This window comes from Morone saxatilis, unplaced genomic scaffold, assembly GCF_004916995.1.
Source record: "Morone saxatilis isolate NCDOM2014 unplaced genomic scaffold, NCSU_SB_2.0 Contig24, whole genome shotgun sequence".
Classification (NCBI taxonomy): Eukaryota; Metazoa; Chordata; class Actinopteri; family Moronidae; genus Morone; species Morone saxatilis.
Genome location: NW_023339807.1, coordinates 3,511,087 through 3,535,251, shown reverse-complemented (window position 1 = coordinate 3,535,251; position 24,165 = coordinate 3,511,087). Strand labels below are relative to the sequence as shown.

The window sequence follows — 24,165 nt, the reverse complement described above, 5'->3', positions numbered from 1 at the left end:
CTCTGAATATGCAAATGTTGTTCATTTCTAAAGTTTTCCTGCTGGACACAAGATGTCTCCTACTTCACTGTAAAGTCCATTCTCAGTGGATGTGCACTGGTGGCTTCAAGTTTCTACATCACACTATATAAGTTGATACTGGACCAGGACTGACAAACTTTGCACATACATCATTCTGCACAGTCCTGTAGAAACAAGAAGAAAACCAGATTTCTGAGTGCAGGGGGACTTTAATTTATCAGCCAGCCTGCTTGACTAACAACATATTACATTTGTTACATTTCTTTTACTATTTATGTCCACTGTGTCTCTTGTGGACTCATACATTCAGTGATGCGGATACAACTTGAAATCTGGCATTATAGTGTTGGAGTTTATTGACTTGACAAAAGCGTTTTTGTTTAACTGCAGACACACAGTGGATCGGTGTGGAGAGTGACCTGGGCTCATCCAGAATTCGGGCAGGTTCTGGCCTCCTGCTCCTTCGACAGGACAGCTGCTGTCTGGGAAGAGATTGTAGGGGAGTCCAACGACAAGCAGAGAGGACTGAGCCACTGGGTTAGTGCAACTCTAGCATCCATATAATAGAACAGACATTTATTTATTTATCATAGACAGCTCTTGGCTGTACTACTCACAAAATAGGGTGTGTTTTTTGACAGTAAACCCTACCAATTGGAAATGCTACTTCAGTTGTGCTGTAGTTTCCCTGTTAAACATTGATTGTCTCTTTGCCATAGTTTTGTGCTTGATACAAGATCTCAGCCAAATATTTCACGTTGATTTTTTTATTTAGATAAAGAGAACCACACTCGTCGACAGTAGAACCTCAGTGACTGACGTGAAGTTTGCCCCTAAACACATGGGCCTGATGTTGACCACGTGCTCTGCGGATGGAGTGGTGAGGATTTATGAGGCTCCTGATGTGATGAACCTGAGTCAGTGGTCCCTGCAGCATGAGATCTCCTGCAAGCTCAGCTGCAGCTGCATCTCCTGGAACCCCTCAAGGTGAGACCATGGGTGTATGTGCCTTCATTGTATCGTGCTTTGCAAAAGTTATTTGTAAGAAGTGGAGCTGCAACGATTAGTCCATATACAGAATGCTAATCTGTCTTGCTGATTGTTTGTTTGCAGTCAGTTTTCACGTAAAAACGTGGTTCCTGATTGTCAAAGTGAGAATTAGCAGCTTTCATTTTCTTAACATTGCCATAAACTGACATGATTTTTGTTGGGTTTAGACTATTGGTTGGAGAGAATAAGACATTTTAATATTGTCATCATGAGCTTTGAGAAACTGTAAGAGACATTTTTCAGTTTTGGGAGATTAATACATCATGAAAATAAGTTGCAACCTTATTAAAAGGTAAAAATGCTGGTATTGTTCATGCTGACTCTCTGTAATGAACCATCGTTAATTGTATTATTAGTAACACCTGTGCTTTTCTTACTATGACAAGACAAATGCCCGCTGTAAAAAATGCCTATTCCACTGGGTTTGAAATGTAGTTCTTATTATCTCCTAGAACTTCCCTCAATCACAAAGCCCCCATTGCCCTCCAGGAACATTGTTGCTTTCATGTGCTCGTTACACAATCTGTCTGAGTTGAAAGGTGTAATTAAAACTTGTGTTTTAAATTTAACATTTAAATTTTTTAAACACATTAAAATGCGCAAAATATACTGCAGAGCACATATTAAAATATGGATGATAATGGTTTGTGTGATGGGGTATGAAAACTATTGCTTATTGAAGGAGTGTTTGCAACAGCAGTGTACTTCTATATTTGTTCAGCCTTTTCTACAGAAACAGTCATTTGTGTAGAATGTTGTAGCAGTATGTTAAAATAATCACACTTTGTAGTAGATTCTGGAAATGAAATAACTCGCTTTTCCTGTGTATTTGAGGAATTGGACATTTTAATCCATTTATTTGCTTATCTATTAAAAACAGAAAACAGTTGGTCAGATAGGTCACATTCGCTAGTCTGAGCAGTTTCAAACATTCTGGCAGACCGGTGTTAAATTGTGTTTTTTTTTTCTCTCACCACCCAGCTCTCGTGCCCACCCAGCAATGTTTGCAGTGGGGAGTGACGACAGTAACGTAACATACGGTGGGAAAGTTCAGATCTATGAGTATAATGAAAACACAAGGTAGGTATTCCTGTAGTGTGTATGTCACTCTTTTATAAATACACCGTTTACAATCAGTACAAGTATTTTTTGTTTTAAGTAATTGTAATTCTTTCACCAATGTTAAAAAGGAAATATGCTAAAGCAGAGACGCTGATGACCGTCACTGATGCAGTCCATGACATTGCGTTTGCTCCAAACCTGGGAAGATCCTTCCACGTGCTCGCCATCGCAACTAAAGATGTCAGAATCTTTAAGCTTGTTCCCATGAGGTGAGTTGTTCTTTTTTTTCATTGTGCGCAGAGATTAGTGTACTGTCACTGAAATTCTGCATTTCACATCCCAATGGCTTCATAGATCTCATACATGTTGTGCAGATTTTCAACAGATGCAAATGAGAACCTATGTCTTATTCATTCTCTGTCGTTTGGATCCATCTGACAGGAAGGAGAGCACGTCTACGGGACCCACCAAGTTTGAGGTGCAGATTGTGGCTCAGTTTGACAACCATAACTCCCAGGTGTGGCGTGTGAGCTGGAACATCACCAGCACCCTGCTGGCCTCATCCGGGGATGACGGCTGTGTGCGCCTCTGGAAAGGTGGGAGGTTATTGTTAGCTACTGTTGATGAACGCTCATCTGTTTTCCTTTCATTTTACTGACAGCTGCACTGAAAGCGGTTCAAAATGTTAGTTTTTCCAATGCTGAGTAAACAGTGACTCTCACCAGGTATTGAGTGACATTGGCTGGTGCATTGTTGGTGTCTGTCAGTTTGAGACGAATGGTGAATCAGGCGGTCCAATTTCACAAACAGTGCTGAAGTATTTGCACAGTGTTAAGATTGGTTCACACCAATTCTAAGAAGGTTTGTCACCTTACCCTGTCAGTCCCTTCTTTGACTCATTGTTGGTGGTGTTACTTTGTGGCTGTACTTGGTGGTGGTTTTAATTACTGTACCCAATAGAATTTTATATATATAACCGATAATTCTATATTATTAATTAGTTGTCAGCTATTGAATTAATCCCCAACTATTTGGATAATCAGTTCCTCAGTATTAATAGTAAAATTCAGTCATTTTAAAAGAAAAAAAAAGTTAAAATTCTCTGATTTCAGCTTCTCAAATGTGACTACTTTCTGGTTTGTTAAGTCCTCTATGGCAGTACACTGAATATCTTTGGATTCTGGATAAAAACATTTGAGGACATCACTTTGGGCTTTATGAAACACTAATCAACATTTTTCTGATATTTTGTTGACCAGACAAACTAATTGTTTAATCAAGAAAATAAGCAACATATTAATCGATAATGGAAGAAAATCTTTAGTTAGAGCACTAGTACCCACTACCCAGCCCACCCTGCTGTCCTGAATGGTGCATATTAGCCAAAGGACAAACATGGATTTGTACTATATATATGTGTGTTTATGGAAAAGCAAAGTCAACAGCTAATGAGATTCATTATTAAAACTAGTAGTTTATTTGTTTGGTCATTTGGAGCCTGAAGAAACATTTTGGATGGATTTTAGAGCTTTTTCATTAAACAGCTGCAAAGACAGTGCTGTGAGAGGAACCAAACCAGTGAAGTTGTGGGCCAGAAAATCAGAACAACTAAGCTTTAAGGTGTTTTTGGAATATGACAGACTTTGAGTCACTTGTCCATCATGTTCCAAGCATTGTAAGCCCTGATTTTACCTCCTGTCCCTGTCCCTCTGCAGCTAACTACATGGACAACTGGAAGTGCACAGGCATCCTGAAGGGGGACGGCAGCCCGCTCACCGGCTCGTCTGGTCAGCCCACCGCCATGAGCACCGTGGTGGGCTCCTCTGTTCAGACCTCCCAGAATGCCCTGAACGGGATGTCGGCAGGAAGGTAGGTGGTGTGGTGCGACTGACGCCACTCACCCAGCCCAACCTGAGCCAGTCAGAACTGACAACTTACAATGCCTCACACTGACTGGGACTGCAGCTGCTCACTGACAAACTTCCTGGGCCCACACTGACCAAATGCTGCACTCATGCAAAGAGCTTGGCTTCCAGCATACAGGTTGTCGGCATCAGGCCTGTGGAGTTGGATGTGTTGTGATTTCCTCCGGATTTGTACCGATGCATGTTGATAAGAGTGGTTTCATGTTTCCACGTTGCATTGTCAGTGTTAGGGCTTAACATTTTCTAAAAATAAAATAAAATAAATAAACCTGTTTTTATATAAATTTGATATGTGACTATTATTTCAGACGCTAGAGTTATTTTGGGATATACAGGAGAACCATTGTCTCGTTCGGTAACATTATTTTGTAAATATCAAGAAATTAGATTTCCTCAAAATCCAACATTTTAAAGATGAGTAATTAAATCATACATAATTCTCCTCATTTCACTTTTGAGTTTCAGTGTATCCTCAAACATGTATTGCCAAACTCTTTGCTGAGCAGGACAGTTTGATTGAACCTTATTAACCAACTGTAATAACATCAGGAAATAGTATGAGCATATGTAGTATGGGTATGAATACAGCCAGTGACATTTATGGTTTTAAAGAGAGTCTATGTAACATTTGAAAGAAGAAATGAAATGTTGAATTCATAAGCAATAAAACTCACCCTTTCTCAATTCAGCAAATTTAAGGGTTTTGTTGCTCTGGTATGACCAGTAGCTTTAAGTGGCAAATGTTAGCAAAGCTTTAGGTAGAAATTACTATGGAAAAAGTTAGAATTCCACTGTTGGCATTTTTCATTATCACGTAATTGCTACTTGTAGCCACAGTGGTCACTGTTCAGCAAGTTACATAGGCTTGCTTTAGACTTCAGATGATTAAAAAACACTAATTAAAATGCCAGTGGACAACAGTGTTTGAGTTAACACTGATTTCATCTAAGTTAGTTTGTGGCTGTATTTATGTTCAACTTAATAATCTCTAACTTAACATAACCTCTGTATTCACCATTCTTGATTTTGACTTAACTCTCACCCCTAACCCAAGTAACACAAGTCTACTGAATCACATTCTGTGTTTTAGAATAATTACTTCGCAATCAATTTTGATTTGTAATGCATTTTGTGAAATTACACTGCACAAATGTTTTCTTGCACTCGATTTCCTTGTTGACAAAAATGGGTGAGCAGTGGGGTTTGTTGAAGTAATGTGGTGTTGTACTGCTTGTTGCATGCAGGATTGGCAAGAGAGCTCCCTTTGCCCCTCCCCTGCGGCAGCTGACCTCTCCAAAGATAAACCAGCATCCTGCATATTACTAATGTCTCCTCTGCATCAACTACCATTTGCCCTTGTGTTAATGCATTTGAAATGTGTGTGAGTCATGTCCGAGCTGAATACTTGGGTACTGCTGGTTAAGGGCTTTGTTTTGGCATGTAAGCTGCATGGGTCTATTCTTTACAACTTCCACTTTGTTTTGATTCCAACTTGTTGTTTGCCAGTGGTTCATACCGTATACATCTTTTAAAATAAACCTCTAGCCCTACTCTGTCTGCCATTCTCCTCTCATTTTTGTTGTTTCTAGAGCACACATGCATCCTCTCTCATTTTAATCTCTCATTTCTACTTCCTTTTATGTGTTTCCCCTCTGTATTCCATTGTCACTGTCATCTCCCTGTCCATATATTTGTCGTCTCTGTCTCCTTCCATTTTTTCCCGTTGCTTCAGGTATTTCTTTCCGCCTCTGGATCCTCCCAGAGCGGGGACCAGGTATGGTCACCTGCTGCCTCCCTCCTCCCTCATAGAGCACTGTGATGCTGAGCCCATTCAGCCTCAGCAACAGGCTCTTCCCCACAGACTCTCCTCTAGAGCACTGCTACCATTACCAGAGGCTGAAGGGCAGTGATTTTTCAGCCGTTTTTAGCTCAAATAAGAAGGGAAATGGTTTTGGGGGGGATCAAACAACTGCCATTTATTTCTAATAAAGACTTATTTTTTTCTCTGTTTTTTAATGTTATTTTTCCTGTGCATAAATTAGAAAAGGTATTAGAAGAATGGAACGTCATTAAGATTTGATTAAATATTTGCATTATATGGCCAGGGAAGCCATTTGGATAATCATTTGAATCTATGTTAGGCTGTGAATAATAAACTAAACATTTTCCATATTTAGTGCTTTGTATTCTGGTGCTTTAAGATCATAGACTGTTTTTGGGGGGCCATAAAACAATGTCCGTGCTGGCTGGTAAAGCAGACAAAAATAGAGAAGCATTGTGGGGGTTTTTTGTCTGAAGGACTGACCAACCTCAACCATCAGTGCCTGCCTCCAAAGGAAATGTTTGTAATTGTCACTTTTTGATTGTGAAGATTTCATATGGTGAAAGTCAGAATAAACTAAGATTAAAATAATTCTATTGAATATTTCCTGCACATACACAAACAGGAACTGATCGCACTCCATGCATGACTGACCACCTTGTGAGACAGCTCTTCTATGGGAATAGCACATGATTCATGATCACATCTCTTTGTTGAAAATGGATCCACTGTATTTTTGTATCTTGACTTGGGAGAAAAAAGCACAGTCACATTGTTGGTAGTTTATGAATGATATAAATAAAAAGCTCATTCAACTGACATGGTTCTCTAAAAACTGACTGTCAACTTCGTACTTCCTATTTTATTAAACTGAAAAATCTGGAACAGCTCTGTTCAGATTCAGTCATTGTTTCAGGTATGATTTACCCTGCTGAAGTGTCTGAGGGAGTAACTGATCCCTACCAGTTCTATGGCTTTTGTGTAGATGCTGAAGCTTCTAAAGGCAAATACAAGAGATTTCCCTGCGGGGATCACTTAACATTATGTGTGAATATGAGACATTTCTCCTACCAGTTTTACTCTTGAATAATGGAAATAAACAGTATGTCATTTGTTTTGCCGGAGAAGATAAAATTTCATTTCATGGCTCACTCAGATGCCTCTCTAAAGCTGGAATGCATAGGATGGCAGTTCTCAGCAGGCAGCTGTCTGCTAACCCAGGCATCCTTGCAGCTGCTTGGCAGAACACATGATACACCAAACTCTCCACTTGGCCATTAACTATCACACTGTGCATCTTTGGTTTAATGTCCTTGTGTATGGTAGAAAAACATTTTTTTGCTTAATCTTTGCTCATTGCAAAATAACAGTAATAATAATTCTGCCTGTTTAATTTGATGAAATGATATATTTGTAGCCATTATCACATACATTATGTCTGGAGTCCAAAAATAAGCATTCTTTCATTCATCTTGTCAGGACAGACACCCGATTGATGCATCTATGGGCCATTTTCCAAATTTAACAGAAAGACACGAATCCCTTCCTATCGTGATTGACAACTCCCTCCCTCCCAGTTTTCTTGTCCAATCAAAGTGGTTTAAATTGGTTAAGTCCCGCCCATACGACATGACGCTCACGCGGGCTTCCTGTGGTTTCTGGGCGCTGCTTGGTCCTCCGAAGTGGCGCACGGTTTGTTTGATTTTAAGCAATAATGACAACCTTAAGTTATTCAGAAGTTACTTTTGGAACTTAAATACACCTTGCGACGTGCCTGCGCCAGTTTATGAAGACAAAACTTGAGTTGGAGAAGAACCGTGATCTGTCGGGCCGCTTCTGGAGTATTGACTGTGAGTTGAACTAACGTTAACAGTTAACGTTTAGCCTTAATTCTCTCGCTGAAATGGACCAAGTCACGAAGGAACTGGGTTAAGATAGCAAGCAGCTTCAGCGTTACATACTTCACGAATGAATGCTGTCTGTAACTTGTCTTTTTGCAACACTTTACTCTAAGTTAAACAAAGAAAGTGGTGTAACGTTAGTTAGTTATTGGTTGTTTTTGGAGCGTGGTGAGCGGTTTGACAAACCCACTTGTTTTTAGCAAGTAGCTCAGTTAGCTAGCGTGAAAAGTTAGCTAACCTAGCGCAATTAGCTAGTTAATTGCGCTTTGTTTGTTTTGTTCATAGGCCAAACTCTATAGTCGCGAAACAACGTAGTGTTACACGAAAATATATATAAATAAAACTTATTTGTGTTTGCAAGAAAGTACCTTTCTTCCATGGTTTTCATTGTTGTGAGGAGCTTCAAATGGTCCCATCCGTGCCAGTGTACTGTAAACTTATTGAACGTGTTTTGAGTTCTCAAAGTAATTGTAATCTGCCCTTTATTTCCCCTAGACATTACAGATGGTCTGCAGCTGAGCTGAAATCAAGCCACATTTGGCTTCCACCCTTCTTCATTTAAAAACATGGCAGATAGTTTCTACAAATTGGAAGATGAAGCCTTCCCCAGTTTCCTCTGCAAGTCTCTGGACAGCACCAGTGGCCGCGCCACACTGGGGAATGTGACATTGGGTTCAGGCCCAGGACTTCCAGTGGCTGCCTCTACAGTGGCTAAAATTAGACCTGTGTCTGACAACAGGTGGGAGCATGCTGCTGCTTCGGACAGATGTGACTTATAGAAACACTCATGCATCAGTCTCTGAATCATCATACAGCCTCTTTGATTAATTGCTAAAATGATTCCAATGCTTGTTTTGGGAGGTTTTAATGTTTGCACTATTTCCAGTAGCTAAGGAAGTCTGTAGTATTGATATGCAAGTCATTGATAGTAATATATTAGAACAAAACATGGAGACATACCTGCCAAATGTAGAACTACATATGGATGTTACTAAGAAGTTGTTGTAGCTCTTTATCTGAAATTTACCAAAAAAGTAACAGTGCTGAGTCAGTATTCAGTTGCTAAATCGAGTTCTGTAGCACTAACCATGGTGCACTGTTTAGTATCTTAACAGTCGGTTGTTTTGTGAAAGCAGTGCTATCTGTGCTTGCTTTACAGAGGAGATCCTGTTGAGGCGTCATATCTGGAGGGCAGAGAGCTGCAGCAGGCCAACTCATCCGTTCAACAGCCCAAGTTTTCCCTAAGCTTTAAAGATGACTTGTGAGTATATACATACATGTAGTTCACACAGTGTTGTGGAAAAAATGCTTTATGTAAGGTTTTGGTTTCTAGAATTGTTTTGGAGTTAACTGCCATACTTGTTGACTTCTGTTTGTAATATCTAAAGTAATGCAGATGATTTCTCCTAAAAGCATAAGACAGGCTATAAAGTATATGTATCTCAATGTACATCTGTCTTTTTGTGAATCAGCCCATGTAGGTTGAATAATTTCACTGAGTACTTTTACAGTTATGTACATGTGACACATGATTAGTTAATCATAGTAAAACTGTGACAGCCTAATTTTAATATAGAAATATCATTTTAAAGGAATTCCAATTTTGTGAACAATCATAATGTATAATTTATATTATTATATATATTTATATATTTTTCCACTTTTCTCTGTGTAATTTTCATGTGGTTAAAATTATTTGCATGACTACCCGCGTTACAGGGACAATGCGGATGACTTCATTGCAGCCCACCGTCTTTCAGACATGCTGGTAAAGATTAATCTGGATGAGTGCGCATCTAGAAACCAGAGCACCATGGTGGGGCTTCCTCCCACACAGATGGACTCCATCCATGGCCGGCCCACAGAGCTCGGAACAGGTAAACTCTCCTTTCTCCTGTACTGTGCCCATACTACCCTGTTTTTCTTTTTGATATTTTATTGACATATTTTCATACCATGCAAACTCAAAAAAACAATCTGAACCCAAGGCCCAGTACACACACACACACACACACACACACACAGACAGAGACAGACCCAGTAACCCAAGAAAACTGGCTGACTCATCCCAACCATGTGTCCAGGACACAAAAGTTAACAAGAACACATATCACATATCATCCATGTCAAATCATCAGCTGCAATCTATCAAAAGTGCAGGGACAAAACAAAAAAAAATAGAAGAAAAAAACACAACAATATAATGATTAATATATAAAACTGTGGTCAGATAGAGTCCAGGTATTGCAAAAATATATGTGTGCTTTCTGATATACAGAAAATAAACTACACATTTTCTTTGAATCATACTAATGGACTTTGTTTTCCTGACAGAGCTGTCAATGGGCCTGTTGACATTTGCCCAGTTTGGACATAAAGACAGTACAGATGCAAAGGTATGGGTTGAACAGTTGGTTTGTGTACCTTTTATCTTGCAGTAATTTCTAACCCTAAAAGTCCTAACCTGGCTATCTCCAACAAAACAGTGTTCAGTTACCTTGCATTCTGCTCCCCATACAGGTCCAGCTCTTACCAGCTACAGCTGACAATGTGGAGAGTGACGGAGTGGACAGTGACCATTTCAGTGGCAGTAACTCAAGCTTCCTGGCAAATGAGAAGCTCATGTCTGTGGATAGTATGAACAGCGACATCACAGGTATGACTTGCATTCATCTTTCTTTTTTATTCCTGGATAGTGTTACATGCTTATTACACTTTGTGGACAGATTGCTGTCATGTTGTCATGTGTTTGATTCCCAGATGATGACATTGATTCGAACAACCTGCCTGATGACGAGCTGGAGCTGTATTTCAATAAGCTGGTGCCTCCTGCCATGCAAAGAGGCAGAGTAGAGGGCCAGGAGATTCCTGCAACAGTAAGGCTCTCCTCCCCTTGAACACTTTCTACTTGATCCTCTTGTTCCTGTAAACTTGACCAGCATTAATACGCCATTAATCAAAAACAGTTTAATAGTAACCTAATAGTAACGGTTTATTTCATTGTTCATAGGGACTGCAGGGTGCTGCTGATGACGTATCAAACCCAAGTTCTACAGAACCAGAACATTATAGACACTACTTCCTTGATGATTACGATCAGGTGAGCACATTTATATATGCCCCTGTGCAGTTTCCTGTTCATGTGGCGAGATGTTTACATTTATAAACATACTTTTCATGAATATCACCTGGAGAAAAAGGGGTTTGGCAGAGAACCACACTTGCTTTGACTTTAGTTCTAAAGTGGCCATCTTCTACAGTCTTCCTTGTCGGATTTATGTTACATTTCTATTTTATTTTATTTTCTTCTTTCAATTGCTTATCATTTTTATTTACATTTGTTACTGTATCTTGTGTACCGTTTTTCTTCAGGAGGACTTCCAGATGCCGGATGTACGTCTGGCGGCCACAGGTATGGACTCCTGTCCTGCCAGTGATGAGGACACTGAGGATGAGCTGGAGTCTGCCAGGAGGAGCAGCAACACTACCAGAACACGGCTGCTGCCCAGCACCTCCAGACAACTGGTCAGAAATAGCAAGCAATATTGTTATTAGATTTTTTTTAAACTCTCAAATGTAATTATCAGTATCGGCCTCAACATTTGAGTATTGAGTAGGTCCATCATTCTTATAAAAATATATTGTACAACAGAGTTTTTGCTTTATGTAGTTTATTCATTTATGTGTGTCTGTACTTGTTGGTCTAGGTTGGAGAGAGTAATCGTCCCAGTTTTAGGCCGGGCTTAGAGGGAGGCAGTTCTGATGATGAGGCCTCTAGTGGCCGCGGCGGTCCATCTCTGTCTGGGATTGAACACAGACGATCTGCTGAGGGACAAGTCATCAACCCTCCGGTCACAGGTGCAATATGCAGCTCAAAGATTCACCTATTTATTTATTTATTTATTTATTTATTTGTTTGTTTTCTTTCTTTTTGGTTCTCTGTCTGGTTTTCCTGCTTTCTTGATATTTCAACATTATTGCATATAAAGGCTTGATATGTATTTAACAAGGAGCAGGTCCATGGTCGTTTTGAGGCAACGTTAATGTGACTAGCGCTTTTGTTGCTTGTAACTCCAGGGGATGGAGGAGGTGGCGATGGGAGTAGTGGGAGTGAGGAAAGCGGAAATGACGGTGGAGTCTCAACCATCCCTCTCCCAACAACTAACGCCCAGACCACCTATGATGTCCTGCGCGGGCTGGGGATTGTGGGTAGCAGTGCTGTTGGTGAAGATGAGGATGCCGAGCTGCATAATCTGCCAGGACATGGGAGGAACAGTCTTTCCAGACATACTGAGGTAAGAATGAGGCTTTGATAAATGCTGCTGTAATAATGATAATTCTAGCTGTTTTTGGCCTTTCATGCACAGTTTTGTTCACATTGAAGATATTGTACACATCTAGTTTTGTTTGCCCTCATAATGTGGATTTTATGACACACTGTTATTTTATAGTTTACATATAAATAGTTTTTGTTGATGTGCTGCTTGCAGATGGGTGACCGTGTGGGCCCTGTAGGAACAGGAGAGACTAGCTCCTCTTTGGGGGCATCAGGGGGAACTCAGAGGCTTTCTCCCGTCAACTGGAGCATGGTCCTGGACCGACAGGAGGCATTGGTGAGTACAGATGCATAACAACTCTAATATAACTCTAACAGCCTGCTGGTGGGTATTAATCAGGCCACTGTACTTATATATTTATTTTTTGACCCCTTTGAAAAGTTGGTGATAAACAGTTTGTACTTCTATTTTAAGGGAAAAGGGCAGACCATCCACAGTCCAATCAATGAATGTGCTCTATGTTTGTTATTTAAAAGTTAGAACTTTAGATTTGGGTTTTATGTATGACATTTAAAAATCGTTTGTTGAAATTAAAACAATGTGTGTAAGTTGGTGAGTAATTGTTTGTTTGCCTCTTTTATACGGAGGACCAATAGTCCTGATGTGTTTAATAAGTATGTTATAATACAAACCCTTCTATGCTTTTTCCACTTACATGATTTGAGTGAAACATTGATTAACTGTTGCATAAACAAGATGTGAAACACTGCACAATGAGAACACAGAAACAAAGTAAAAGCTACAAGGGCTAAAATACTAATGTATATGATGAGCTTTAAAGGGTCTGTTTTTCAATGTGGCTCTGATTTAAATACCAGGATGCAATGGAAAGCACGGAGTCTGGGCCCACGAGTGACCGACTGTTGGACTCGGTCTACCTAAGGAGTGGAGCTGGACTCAGGAGACCTCAGAACTCTGCAAACCTAACTGCCTCCCACCTTCAAGGCACCCAGGGGAGCTTCCACCTCTCCCAGGTACAATAACAGGGAAAATCTGGATTATTTTGACACATTTAAAAAAAAAAAAAATTGAGAGGTAAGACACAAGTACCTGAACAGATTTTAATTTTTATGCAGCCTATATACTTTTGTCAACCATCCCATCCTCAGGTTCTGCTCCCAGAATGCGATGAGGATGATGATGAGGATGAAGAAGTAGATGAGCCTGATGGTGCCAGGCATTCTTTGGGCTTAAGGGGTGGGCCTTGTGGTGACGTGACTGGTGCAGAGGCTTCAGGCAATACCAGTGAGGATGATAACAATCCTCTTTCCACCTCCCTGGAAGCCAAGTATTTCTCCCAGAGCTTCCACCAAGAACAAGAAGATTCAGATGATGGGTGGAACCATTGCCCAGAAAACCTGGAGCTGGAGTTTCAACAAGGTTGGCTTTATCTTTGGTGTTTACATCAGACATCTACTGTAGATAGTAGGTGATACACATTGGTGCATGGATATGTTAACAGCATAGCTTGTGTCTTCAGGTGCCAATGCCACTCAGAGCGTGGTCTACCAGAATGAAGAAGGGCAGTGGGTGACAGACCTGGCATATTACTCCTCCTTCAAGAAAGAGGTTGATGGGAAGATGTCAGAGAACGTTGGCCAGTTTCAGAATGATGACTTTGTTCCTTTGAGTATGTTCCAAGACTACAGCACTATAGTAATACAATAAGATTGTTGTACTGTAAGCTTTTTGTTTGCAAAATACTGCGAATAATTGAATGGCCAAATATTCCTTTGCAGGTGATGCTATGGAAAAGATAGTCAAGGATCAAGAGGAATTTGAAAAGGAGCACCAATTCATGCAGGTATACAACAGTATACAATTGATTGATTTTTTTTTAATATATATATATATATATATATACATTAGAAGACATTGCAGAATACTTTGAACATACTGTTCACTGGTTACAGCATACTAAAAATAACCAAAATCCACTTGGGTTATATTGTTGGTCAGAACATAAACAAATTAATGCATGAATGTGTTACAGCCATTTTATGAGAGAAGATGCTAACAGACACCTGGAACTCTTAGCTACACTGTTTTTATAAAGCATGGCGTGTTGTGGTTTATTTCTGAGTATTGTTGTTCACACAGGAGGAGAAGATTGAACCAGCCAGCAGCAACAGCACCTTTCATAGTGACTCATCTTGGAAAATCCCCTCCAGCAACCACATCCTGATGAGGGCTTCCCAGGTCTCCTCACAGTTAAAAGAGGGGGACCAAAGCTACCTGCGACTGTCTTTTGGGCAGTTTATTGGACAACGCTCTGAAGCCATGGGCTGTCTAGGCAGCACTGATGATGTGGATGGGATTAAACGGGTCTGTAAAACTTTCTTAGGCCTGCTTACAGAAATGTAATACAAAAAAATGTAGCTTCTCTCAGTCTCCATGGGAGGACATTAAGAGTTAATTCACATATATAGCTGTGGAAGGGATGTGCATCAACATTGGCATGCAGCTAGTGTCTGATTGCTGCCAAGCTCTAGCTGTTAATGTGCAGGGGGTTTTTTTGGTTGGCAGGAGAGACCCAGGAAATAATTGACAGGGCTGAATAGGATTGTGTTTCAGCTAATTTTCTAATCAAGTTTGTACAATGGTGAAAAGTTGAGATTGCATTCACTTGTCGCCTGAGTGGGAACTGTAACATGTATTAATAAGTTGTTCTTTGTTCTTCTAGCCGTCCTTTGGCTACATCATTACCTCTCCAGAGAAGAGGGAACCATTTGCTCTAATTCACCCCTCAGAGTTCTCAGCAAGAGACAGCCCGCCTCACAGTGACACCATGGAAGTCAGTGAAGCAGACAAAACTCTCAACCCAGGTGTGTTCCCAGTATTGCAGAGGCTGAATAATTATTTTCTAGTTTCATATAGCAGTGCCTGATCTTTTCTGTGTTTTGCTTATTTTAAAATGATTTGCTCTTTTCTTTTCTGACTCTTACTCATGGTCCTACAGACGACCTGGACAAAACTCTTGAGGCTCCAGGTGAAAGGATGTCACCGAAAGGTGATACTGATCCAGAACCATGTAAACAGGAGGTACAGGGACCTATTTAAATATTGATATTTTAATATCTCCATGTAGGAGTACTTGCACAGCTGTATGGCTTTCTAACATAAAATCACTTCTCATCTTTAGGACCATTCTGTTCGAGCTGTACTGCCTGATCACACTGAGGGCTCTGGCTCTGAGTCAAGCTTGGGTAACCAAAGCTGCGTGTCCCCCGACAATAACAGCAGCCATCTGATGCTGAGCATCAGCACGATTGCTTCAGCCATTGCTGATGCATCCATCAGCACTGACCCATCGCAGCTGGCTGCCATGATCATGGAGCTGTCCAAGAGGAGTAGGGCGAGGAATCGATCTGAGTCTGCAGGACCTGTTGGACCTGCTGTCAGCAGCACCGAGGAGCCACACTTAGCTGAACATGTAAGGCTTTTTTCTTTTTTTTCTTTTTTTCAAGAATGTACTTTTTCGTGGTGTTTTGAGGAATCTGCAACAAAAAATCATGACCTTTTTATTAAATGTTCATCTTAAAATGAACCTTTAAAATAAAGAGTAATGTTTTGCCCTCTACATAGATCCTCCCAGAGCCTTATCAGAGCGTCTTGGAAACACTGCAGAGAAGCACCTGTGTTGGAGAGCTGAGTGCCTTCAACATGGAGAAATACCTGAAAAAAACTGATGTGTCAGGCAGCAGTGATGCCTCTGTTGCCCAGACTACGTTTGACCTAACCGGCTGGGCTGACAACCTCAACAGCTCTCAAAGGAGCCATCAGGGTGGATATCCTGATGAACAGGGGAGCTCAGGTCAGCGAGTGGACAGTGATACTCAACAGAAGCTCACAAGTACCAAAGCGGAGGAGAAAGACAGAAGAGCAGAGACAACATTAAACACTAACTCATCTATAGCGTGTCTTTCAAATGCTTTATCACCAGGTCATAAGGTTGACTCAAAAAGAAGCTCTATTCCTCGTCCTCGTACATCTTCCGGCTCTGCCAGAAGGTCTGTGGCCTCAGAGCTACCTTCCACTCTCAAGCCCCCTGCAGACAAAATGGCAGTGTTTAGTAATGCTGCTTCTGCCACCAAGACTTGTGGTTCCTCAGGCAGGGCCCTCACAGAAGATGGAGTCAAGCCAGGAGAACTAAACCCACAAGCATCCAACAATATTAGGTCTTCCTTAGAATCATCACAAAAGATGGATAAAAGCTCTGCCTCACCTGGCTTGCCGAGAACCCCGCCAGGTTCGAGGAAATGGCAGTCAGGCCTGCCTTCCTTTAGAGGTTCCTCTCCTCCGCTGCAGAGGGTGAGGAGTGCAGGCCAGCAGCAGCAGCAGCAGCATAGCAGCAGCAGCAGCAGCAGCAGGACAGACCCAGTAATTCCCCAGAGAAGAAACTACCACCCAGGAATATGGCTGTTCCACTACCCAGTAGTTCTGTGGAGAAGCATGTTGGCTTCACTCAGCCTCCACGAGACCCTGCATCTGGTAAGTAAGAAAAAAGAAATATGGTTTCTGATTTAAACACTACACATGCAACAGTTGTCTGTACAGTGGTCGACCTTATTCAAACAACTTTAAAGATCGGTAGCCACCCTATTGTACATGATAATAAGGCATTGCTCTTATGATGACATGAACATTTATGTTAACAATAACTTTGTTTCTCAGAACTGCCAAATGGTTTTCCCGAGCCATGTGTGGAGGAGACACAGTGTAACTTCAGACCGTCCACTTCTCCACTTACTCACTCCTCTCCAAGTCAGACCTCCATTCCTAATGCTGATGGGTATTGTATCACACTTTGACTCTATGAATCAGTAGTATAAAATATTAGTATTTATTATCGAATAGCAATCTTTTTGGCTTCAAATAAAATTCTAAATACCAAAATGTATTGTGATTGCTCGACAAGAAAGGAAGTGTCACATTGGTCTTGAATATTCACTCTGTTGTCTAGTCTGGTATAATTTTCCATTGTTGTGCTGATGCACATTACTACTGACCGACACAGGGCATTTGCATATTGAGTCATTATTAATTTTTTACTTTGTTGTCTTGTTGTCCCAGTATGGTGTCACCTACGTCGTCCAGTGGACGTCTGGCAGACAAACATTCAGTTCTTGACCTCTCTCCTCAATCTACCTGCTCCAGCCCTAGTCTCAGCAGGCTCACATACATCTCAATGAATGATGGGACTGTCATACCTACACCTCAGAGACAAAAGGTACGCTAGAATAAAGTCTTAATAATGTTGGCTGCAACAGCACTGAAAGTTTAATTCTTGTTGCAAAAAGATCTGTTAATTATGAGTGTGGTTTTTATTGTCTCTGGTTGTATTGCCCTCCACAGAATAACTGTACCATGGCACTGAGCACCACCATCATCAGATTCAGTCCAACTCCACCTGTGGAACCAGATAACCAGTCTAACCTCGATATTCTTGGTCGGCCCAAAAGTCTGGACCAAGTGCAACCACAGCATTCTAAAAGCTTGGACCCCCTACCAGCACAGCAGTGTAAAAACCTGGAGCCCTCGTGTAGCGGCTCTGCTCTGAGCTGTACTCGCAGCCAAAGTGAATGTAACTACCACTGCCCCAGGGACAGAACTGCCGATCTTTCAGCAGGTTGCAGGAACCACAAACACCTGTCTGAGTCCAATGTAAGACAGCTCACTAAAGTGGACTCGGGCTATTGCAGTAATCTGAACATTCAGCAAGCTACTGGCGCTGCAGCTCCTCAGAGCTCTCAGCAGTGGGGAGCTGCTAGCTCAGCGTCATCTTCGATGTATGCTGGTGGTCTTGGCATGCCTCCGTCCTACTCATCAGAGGGACTTCACTATGTACCCATCCCCAGCTTCAAGCCCCAATGTGCTGGCTTGATTGACCTTCCCCGCCAAGGGGAAATGCAGTCCCTCCTCGCAGGACGCTCCCTCTTCAACCCCCAGCTGGCTCAGCAGTATTTAGGACCTGAAGCTCCATTACATCGTAGTGCTTATCATGTGGGAGCAACAGGAAATGGTCTTTTCAGTATGTCCTCTACAGGCATGTCTTTTCTCCCTACTTTCATAAATAAAGGTGCTGAGCTATATCTGAAAAAACGTAATGATGCAACATGACGGTTAAACCCCTAAAATATAAACATGTTAAATTGATTCTGCTTCCTTTTTTCCCCCAGGTATGCCCAACGGTGATCTCACAGTGAGGCACGTCCATCCCACTCCAGGTCCTTTGGGGATTTCTGGGACTGCTGGGTCCCATCACCTCCCAAGACCCCATCAGAGTCAGCAGGACATGGGGGTGATGGGAAAACCCTACGGTCAATATGGCACAGAGCCACTGGTGGCAGGTGGTCTTGAGGAACTGAGAGGTAGCAGTAGTCTTGGTGTTTATAAGAAAGTTGCCTTCCTTTACCCATTATAATGTACTGTGTACATTAGGAAAAAATGCTAAGACTACTGTAGTGAGATTAGACCATTAACTTAGACTGTTGTTGTTTTGTTTATATTCTTCTTCATACTTTAACTAATCATTTTGGTAGGCAAAGGTCAGTCAGATACTGGGAGATAATAATTTTCTTGTGCATAGCAGAAAGTTGCAACAGGCAATTTAACTCTGAATTTATAATTGCTGTAATTAATTATAGTGTTGAAGTCTTTGCATCTCATTGTCCTCCCTTACAATAAGTACATTACTTACCACCTCCTCCACATGGATAGGCAGCATTTCCCTGTACCAACGATCCCATTTCCATTGTCATCCTCAGGCCAAGTGGTGGTGCCAGATGAACTGCGGTTCCCTTACGCCTGCTGTGTAGGCATCGCCTCACAGACCTCCCTCAGCCTCTTCAACCCCTCTGAGAGATGGCAGCAAGTGTCAGTCACTGTCACCAGTCTGGCTATTGATGGAGAGAAGGTGAGCAGAAAGCACAGAGTGGTGACTAATTCTTTTATAGCGTCAAAGCACAGATCATGCTAAAAGTATTTTCAAAATTGGGTCTAAAACCCATAAAATGTCACATTGTGATGCAAGGGGCTGCTTCTAATTATGAGGCTAAACCAGCTCACAACACTCCTTTCATAATCACCTTTTCTTCTGTCTTCCATGCCAATCCCTACAGGTGGATACCTTGCCGTACCAGTGGCTTATAGTGAAGAACAAGACGATCATTGGCCCTAAGACTACAGAGGAGCAGAAGGTGTTGTTCATTCCTCCACAAGCTGGTGTCTACCAGTGTGTCCTCAATGTTTGCTCCTGGCCTGCATCTGCTGAGACAGAGGTTGCTGCCAGGGCCAATATCTTTGCTAAAAGGGTGGTGCTGGTTGCCATAGCAGAGAATCCTGCACTAGAGGTGAGGGCCTGCGGTTCACAGATCACAAATGTAACCAAAACTAATCTGCTACATAAGAAATAAGGCAAAATAATAAATCTGTGGGTTAAGATTCATATGAAGAGATGGCGTTATCAGGTATATCATGTAGATGACGTGTAAATAAAATAAATATGTTGCATAGAATGTAAGACAGAATCTGAAATTCATTTCTTTCTCAGGTTGAAGTAAGCAAATCCGGCTGGCTGGATTTTGGAGACCTTCCAGGAGGAAGTGCCAAATCCATTCCTCTCAAACTGCTAAACAGGACTCATGCTACAGTGCCCATCCGTCTGGTCATCAGTGCAGTGAGTCAACATAGTACACTTCTACATATTCTTAGACCACTTACAACACGTGCAGTATACAGATCCACAACAGTGATACAGTGACCTCCAGTGGCAGCTATGTGGTTTTTACTTAATAGAACTGTGTAAGGCTAAAAGACAGGTGCATTTTGAAGTAGTTAAGCTAAGCATCAGGGTTTTAAGACACCATGTAACCTGGCAGTAGCAGCCTGAAGTTCATCTTATAGTTTAACCCACATCTAAACTATTGACACAGCAGAGGCTAACAAGTGTTAGTGTTTTGACATGATGGAGAGTAGATCAAATAGCTCTCAAAATACCTGTAAACATGAAACATTATTTAAAATTGTATGCAATTGGCCCTGAATCGAATCTAATGAATATCTCAGGTCTTACTGTTTCGGATCTAATTAAATTTGATGGTGTTGTAGGGGGGAAATAAAATTGCATTTTGACAGCACATCTTTCTTTTCTATGCAAAAAACACAGCAGTGAGCATAATAATTAGTATGAGTGATTCACATTTTTCACATCTCATTTCTCCAGAACGCTACAGCATGGCGATGCTTCACCTTTTCCAAGCACCCTGTTACCATGACATCTGAGGCAACGCAGCAGTCTGGACACATGACCCCAGAGTCCTCTCCCTCGGTGATGAATCATGTGATGCATGCCAGCTACGGAGAGGTTAGAATTGCCAAAGTCATTACAACCTTATTCAGCATCTCGGTCACTTAATGAATTAATTCCATGCTACAAGTTTTTGTCTATATTTACTGTGGCATTCAGAACAATCTGTGTTTTTAATACAGTTCACAGAGCCATTCTCTTTCTCTTTCTCACCTATTGAGCTGTGAAACTGGCATTATCAGTCACGTGTTAATGTTTCCTTTTTTCAGAATCCACAGAGCTTCATGGTCTGGGTTCATTTCAAGGCCCCTCAGAAGTACTCCGTTCCTTCAGGTGATCAACTTGAACTGAAGGATGGCTAACGCTTTATGTAGCAGATTAGATTGTAGATGTAGATTTTAACTGTTGGCACCATTTGTGCTAAAGGCAGTGGACACATTAACTATTTATTATGTCACTTAAGCTCTAATAATCTAAGAGACATTAGATTTTTACATTTACATTTGCCAACTTAAATAAAATCAAAAAACAAAACCCAGTTTCATTTTTGGTAACATTAACTCTTTGTGGTTGCACTCGGCAGGAGAGCTTGGTCCGGCTGACGAGTACAGTGCTCGGGTGGACATTGAAGTGGACTCTCCTGGTCCAAGTCATGTGATCAGGAGTATTCCCCTTAGGGCCAGGTCTGGAACTGCAAGGGTTCATGCTCCTAAAGACCTGCAGGTAGTTAAACTGCCGTTTGGCTTTTATTATGGTTTTGTTTGTTTGTTTTCAGACTGATAGTATAATTCATCACACCACTACATTGCAATGATATTGTTATGTATGTCTTGTTGAGATAGAGCAGCTCATACTCCACTGGCACAAATGTAACTGAAAATCATTGCACCAGCACACGGTATCCTCAGAAGGATTGCTAATGTAAAAGAAAGTAGACACACTATTGTGATTTTCAGTGACCAGTGACAATTAAGCTAATCAGTTACTGCAGATTTTTTTTTTTTTTTTTTTTTTTTTTGTCTTTATCAAAAGGGTTAAGATAAGATATTCCTTTATTTTCTATCCCCTCCTTAGGACAAATCAGGTTTGAACACAGCGCAATAGGGCAAAGTAAGTAAAAAACAGAGAACAAAAGAATTATAATAATAAAATATGCTAATATATTAGAATTAGAAGATTATTAAAACTATAAATTTAAAGTATATACACTATGCATTGTTCAAGTACGGACATGGGATGCCAACAAGTATAAGCAGAAAAATTCAAACCGACTAAAAACTAAAAAACTAAAAAATAAACTTAAACTACTAAAGTGAAATTAAATTTCTAGCTTTGCTCTTTTATTGACTAAGGAGATACGGTCAAACCAGGCTCTAAATCTGTATCAAGCCGAGTCATCCACACAATTCCACAGCTTGTTCGTTATTTTTAAACTTAAGGCTGGAGACATTTTAAATTTAATTTTTAATTTAATTGGTTTGCTTAACAGTCGTATCTACATTGTAAACTTTCTGTCAAGCCATTTCTCTTTTGACATTATTATGAAACATACAACTACTTTTTTCTTTAATCAACATGTTCATTCCTTGTTCAACTTTTCTTGGCCGGTTTGTAGATGTGTGCAGTTTCAACCTGCCTCTTTTGTGGCTTTTTTGTCTAGACTGTCAGCCTGGGTCTGCTCCACTGGGGGGTAAATCTATCAACAGATGCTGCCATTAAAGAAGTGCCAGGAATACATTGACGTGCAGCTGGAAATCAACGGTAATTTCTGACCTCTTACTTTTCTTATTAGATCTGGGGTTTGAGTAAGCCCTGCGTGACATTTTGCGCCTCAGGCCTGTTCGCACTTACAGTGGGCAATTCATTGATATTTTGCCTCCTGTTTTTCTTGCTTTTGTCCATTTCACCTTTATTTCTGTCTTTCGTTTCTCTCACGTTTCCTCTCTTGTTTGCTCTCTTTCTAACTTTGTTTCCATATGGCCCTTCACCAATTCCTGGCTCTTTCTCTCCTGGTTTCCCCTCTTGCTCTCCTCAACCTACACAATTTACTGTGCTCTGTTGTTCTCCCTCCAATTCTTTTCATCTCTTTCTCTCCATTGTTGCCTCCTAACATTCAACCTTCTTTGCTGTTTCATCGCGCTACATTTTTGTCCTTCTCTTCTCACTTCTACTTCCTTTCATTGTCTTTCATTTCTGTTTACAGCACAGTGATGCTGGAAGACGTTCTCTGTGAACCTGAAGAACTGTCCCTAAAGAGAAAGCAACGATGGATGTCTCGCTTGCAGACACAGCGAGCATAGATACGAGAAATGATATGAAATTTTTTCTTTTAGAGTGTGCTTAGTATTCTGATTGTTTTTTTGCATTAACCACATTTGCTAAATTGTCCGTAATGAAACACAGTTGCAGCCAGCCCATCCAATAATAATACGATTATCAAAACATGTATCACCCTAAGTTTGCTTGAAAACCGCATTGTTGGCATTGGTGGTATGTGTTAGACTCCACATTTCGTAACTGGGAGTTTGTATGAACGGTGCCTTCGAGACAGGAGTCATGGTGGTGTCACAGGGCAGTGCCAAAACGCGGACAAGAGGAAAATTATAACTTGTAAGCGTTGCAAAGAAAAACTAAAACAGAAGTGACACATTTAAAAAAAAGTATGCCTCACCAGGTCCATATTCTACCAAAAATGCGTCATCTCATTCCCACTTAAGTATACATGAAACTGGTCAGCTCTGGTGTGAAATTTAGGCAACCAGGTTACTGCATGCAGCTTGCATATGTTATTTTGAGCGAATATGCATTGCGAATATGATTCACAATATTGGTTGAACCAGATCATTTTTGGATCGGACATTTTTTTTTTTGTTTTTTTTCGGTTAAACTGTTCCATCCATGAAAATATGTGTGGCTGAAATTATTAGGGTCTGGTACCAAACAAACATGTTTTCTTACATCGTGGGAGAACAAGATTTGTGTTTGTATGTACTTTTTAAGTCCACAACAGGAGAATTCCGCTGTGTCACAACAGCATTTACGTGAAATAAATAAATAGCAAATACTAGAAGAAAACTATGGAAAGTAACAGCTGCATCGGTATGGTGGTAATTTGAAAAACAGAAACTACAATCATTGATCATGGTGTGTAGGAGGTCTCGACAGCATCACGGATGAAAAGACCTGCAGAACCTTCCCTTCTCACACCGACGTGTAACAGCTGCTGCTGAAGGAGCTACTCCAGGGACCCACAGTGTCAGGTGTTGTCCATGATGATTGTCAGGCTTCACTGACATCCTCCTTGTCACTCACTCTCCTGGCTTTAGCCAGGTATATATCTGGCAGGCTTGCAGTACTTCATTATAATGCTGTTGTTGGTCACACATTTAAATTTTTCATCAAAGCTTCTGTGACTTTGGCATATTGGCCTGTATTTGATAATATTTCCCATTAATTGTGCAGCCCTGCTTCTGTGTTGTTGTGTTAAACAGTCCTTCTCAACCATCTTGTGCTGCATCACGCTCCTCAGTATGGAGCGTATCCCTCCAAAGGAGACAAGTCGTCCCAGAGGACTCTGGGAAAAGCCTGCATTCCCTCCTGCTCGTCTTCCTGGTCCTGGTGTGGCCAGTGATATTCCACCAATTCTCTCCGAATCAAAACAAGTTCGTAGCCTGGGGAGGGGTCAACTCTAGGGCGACGCTGTGTAAGCAAACTTTTCGGTTTTCATTAAATTTCACCT

At 41.1% G+C, this 24,165-nt stretch overlaps 2 protein-coding genes across 2 annotated transcripts in view; both read left to right on the top strand.

Annotated features, from left to right (window-relative positions):
- The window catches only part of seh1l (SEH1-like (S. cerevisiae)), a 7,568-nt gene extending 1,097 nt beyond the window's left edge, over positions 1-6,471 (top strand). The window contains exons 3-9 of the mRNA XM_035671821.1: positions 412-558; positions 797-1,008; positions 2,053-2,151; positions 2,262-2,402; positions 2,575-2,729; positions 3,849-4,002; positions 5,791-6,471. Coding sequence (XP_035527714.1) covers positions 412-558; positions 797-1,008; positions 2,053-2,151; positions 2,262-2,402; positions 2,575-2,729; positions 3,849-4,002; positions 5,791-5,968 — 1,086 coding nt within the window. The 3' untranslated portion in view covers positions 5,969-6,471. The remainder of the gene's footprint in view (positions 1-411; positions 559-796; positions 1,009-2,052; positions 2,152-2,261; positions 2,403-2,574; positions 2,730-3,848; positions 4,003-5,790) is intronic.
- Positions 6,472-7,531: 1,060 nt separating this feature from the next.
- Positions 7,532-24,165, top strand: part of cep192 (centrosomal protein 192) — a gene marked incomplete in the record, with an annotated part of 28,577 nt that continues 11,943 nt past the window's right edge. The window contains 33 exon segments of the mRNA XM_035672291.1: positions 7,532-7,730; positions 8,277-8,520; positions 8,941-9,042; positions 9,501-9,658; positions 10,116-10,177; positions 10,302-10,437; positions 10,542-10,657; positions 10,792-10,881; positions 11,154-11,306; positions 11,489-11,639; positions 11,859-12,076; positions 12,272-12,394; positions 12,937-13,092; positions 13,228-13,498; positions 13,599-13,748; positions 13,858-13,922; positions 14,219-14,443; positions 14,802-14,943; positions 15,078-15,160; positions 15,261-15,551; positions 15,704-16,458; positions 16,500-16,609; positions 16,793-16,910; positions 17,192-17,348; positions 17,474-18,164; positions 18,298-18,489; positions 18,886-19,034; positions 19,240-19,470; positions 19,671-19,796; positions 20,343-20,483; positions 20,696-20,759; positions 21,010-21,149; positions 22,087-22,098. Of these exon segments, the coding sequence (XP_035528184.1) occupies positions 8,348-8,520; positions 8,941-9,042; positions 9,501-9,658; positions 10,116-10,177; positions 10,302-10,437; positions 10,542-10,657; positions 10,792-10,881; positions 11,154-11,306; positions 11,489-11,639; positions 11,859-12,076; positions 12,272-12,394; positions 12,937-13,092; positions 13,228-13,498; positions 13,599-13,748; positions 13,858-13,922; positions 14,219-14,443; positions 14,802-14,943; positions 15,078-15,160; positions 15,261-15,551; positions 15,704-16,458; positions 16,500-16,609; positions 16,793-16,910; positions 17,192-17,348; positions 17,474-18,164; positions 18,298-18,489; positions 18,886-19,034; positions 19,240-19,470; positions 19,671-19,796; positions 20,343-20,483; positions 20,696-20,759; positions 21,010-21,149; positions 22,087-22,098 (5,751 nt within the window).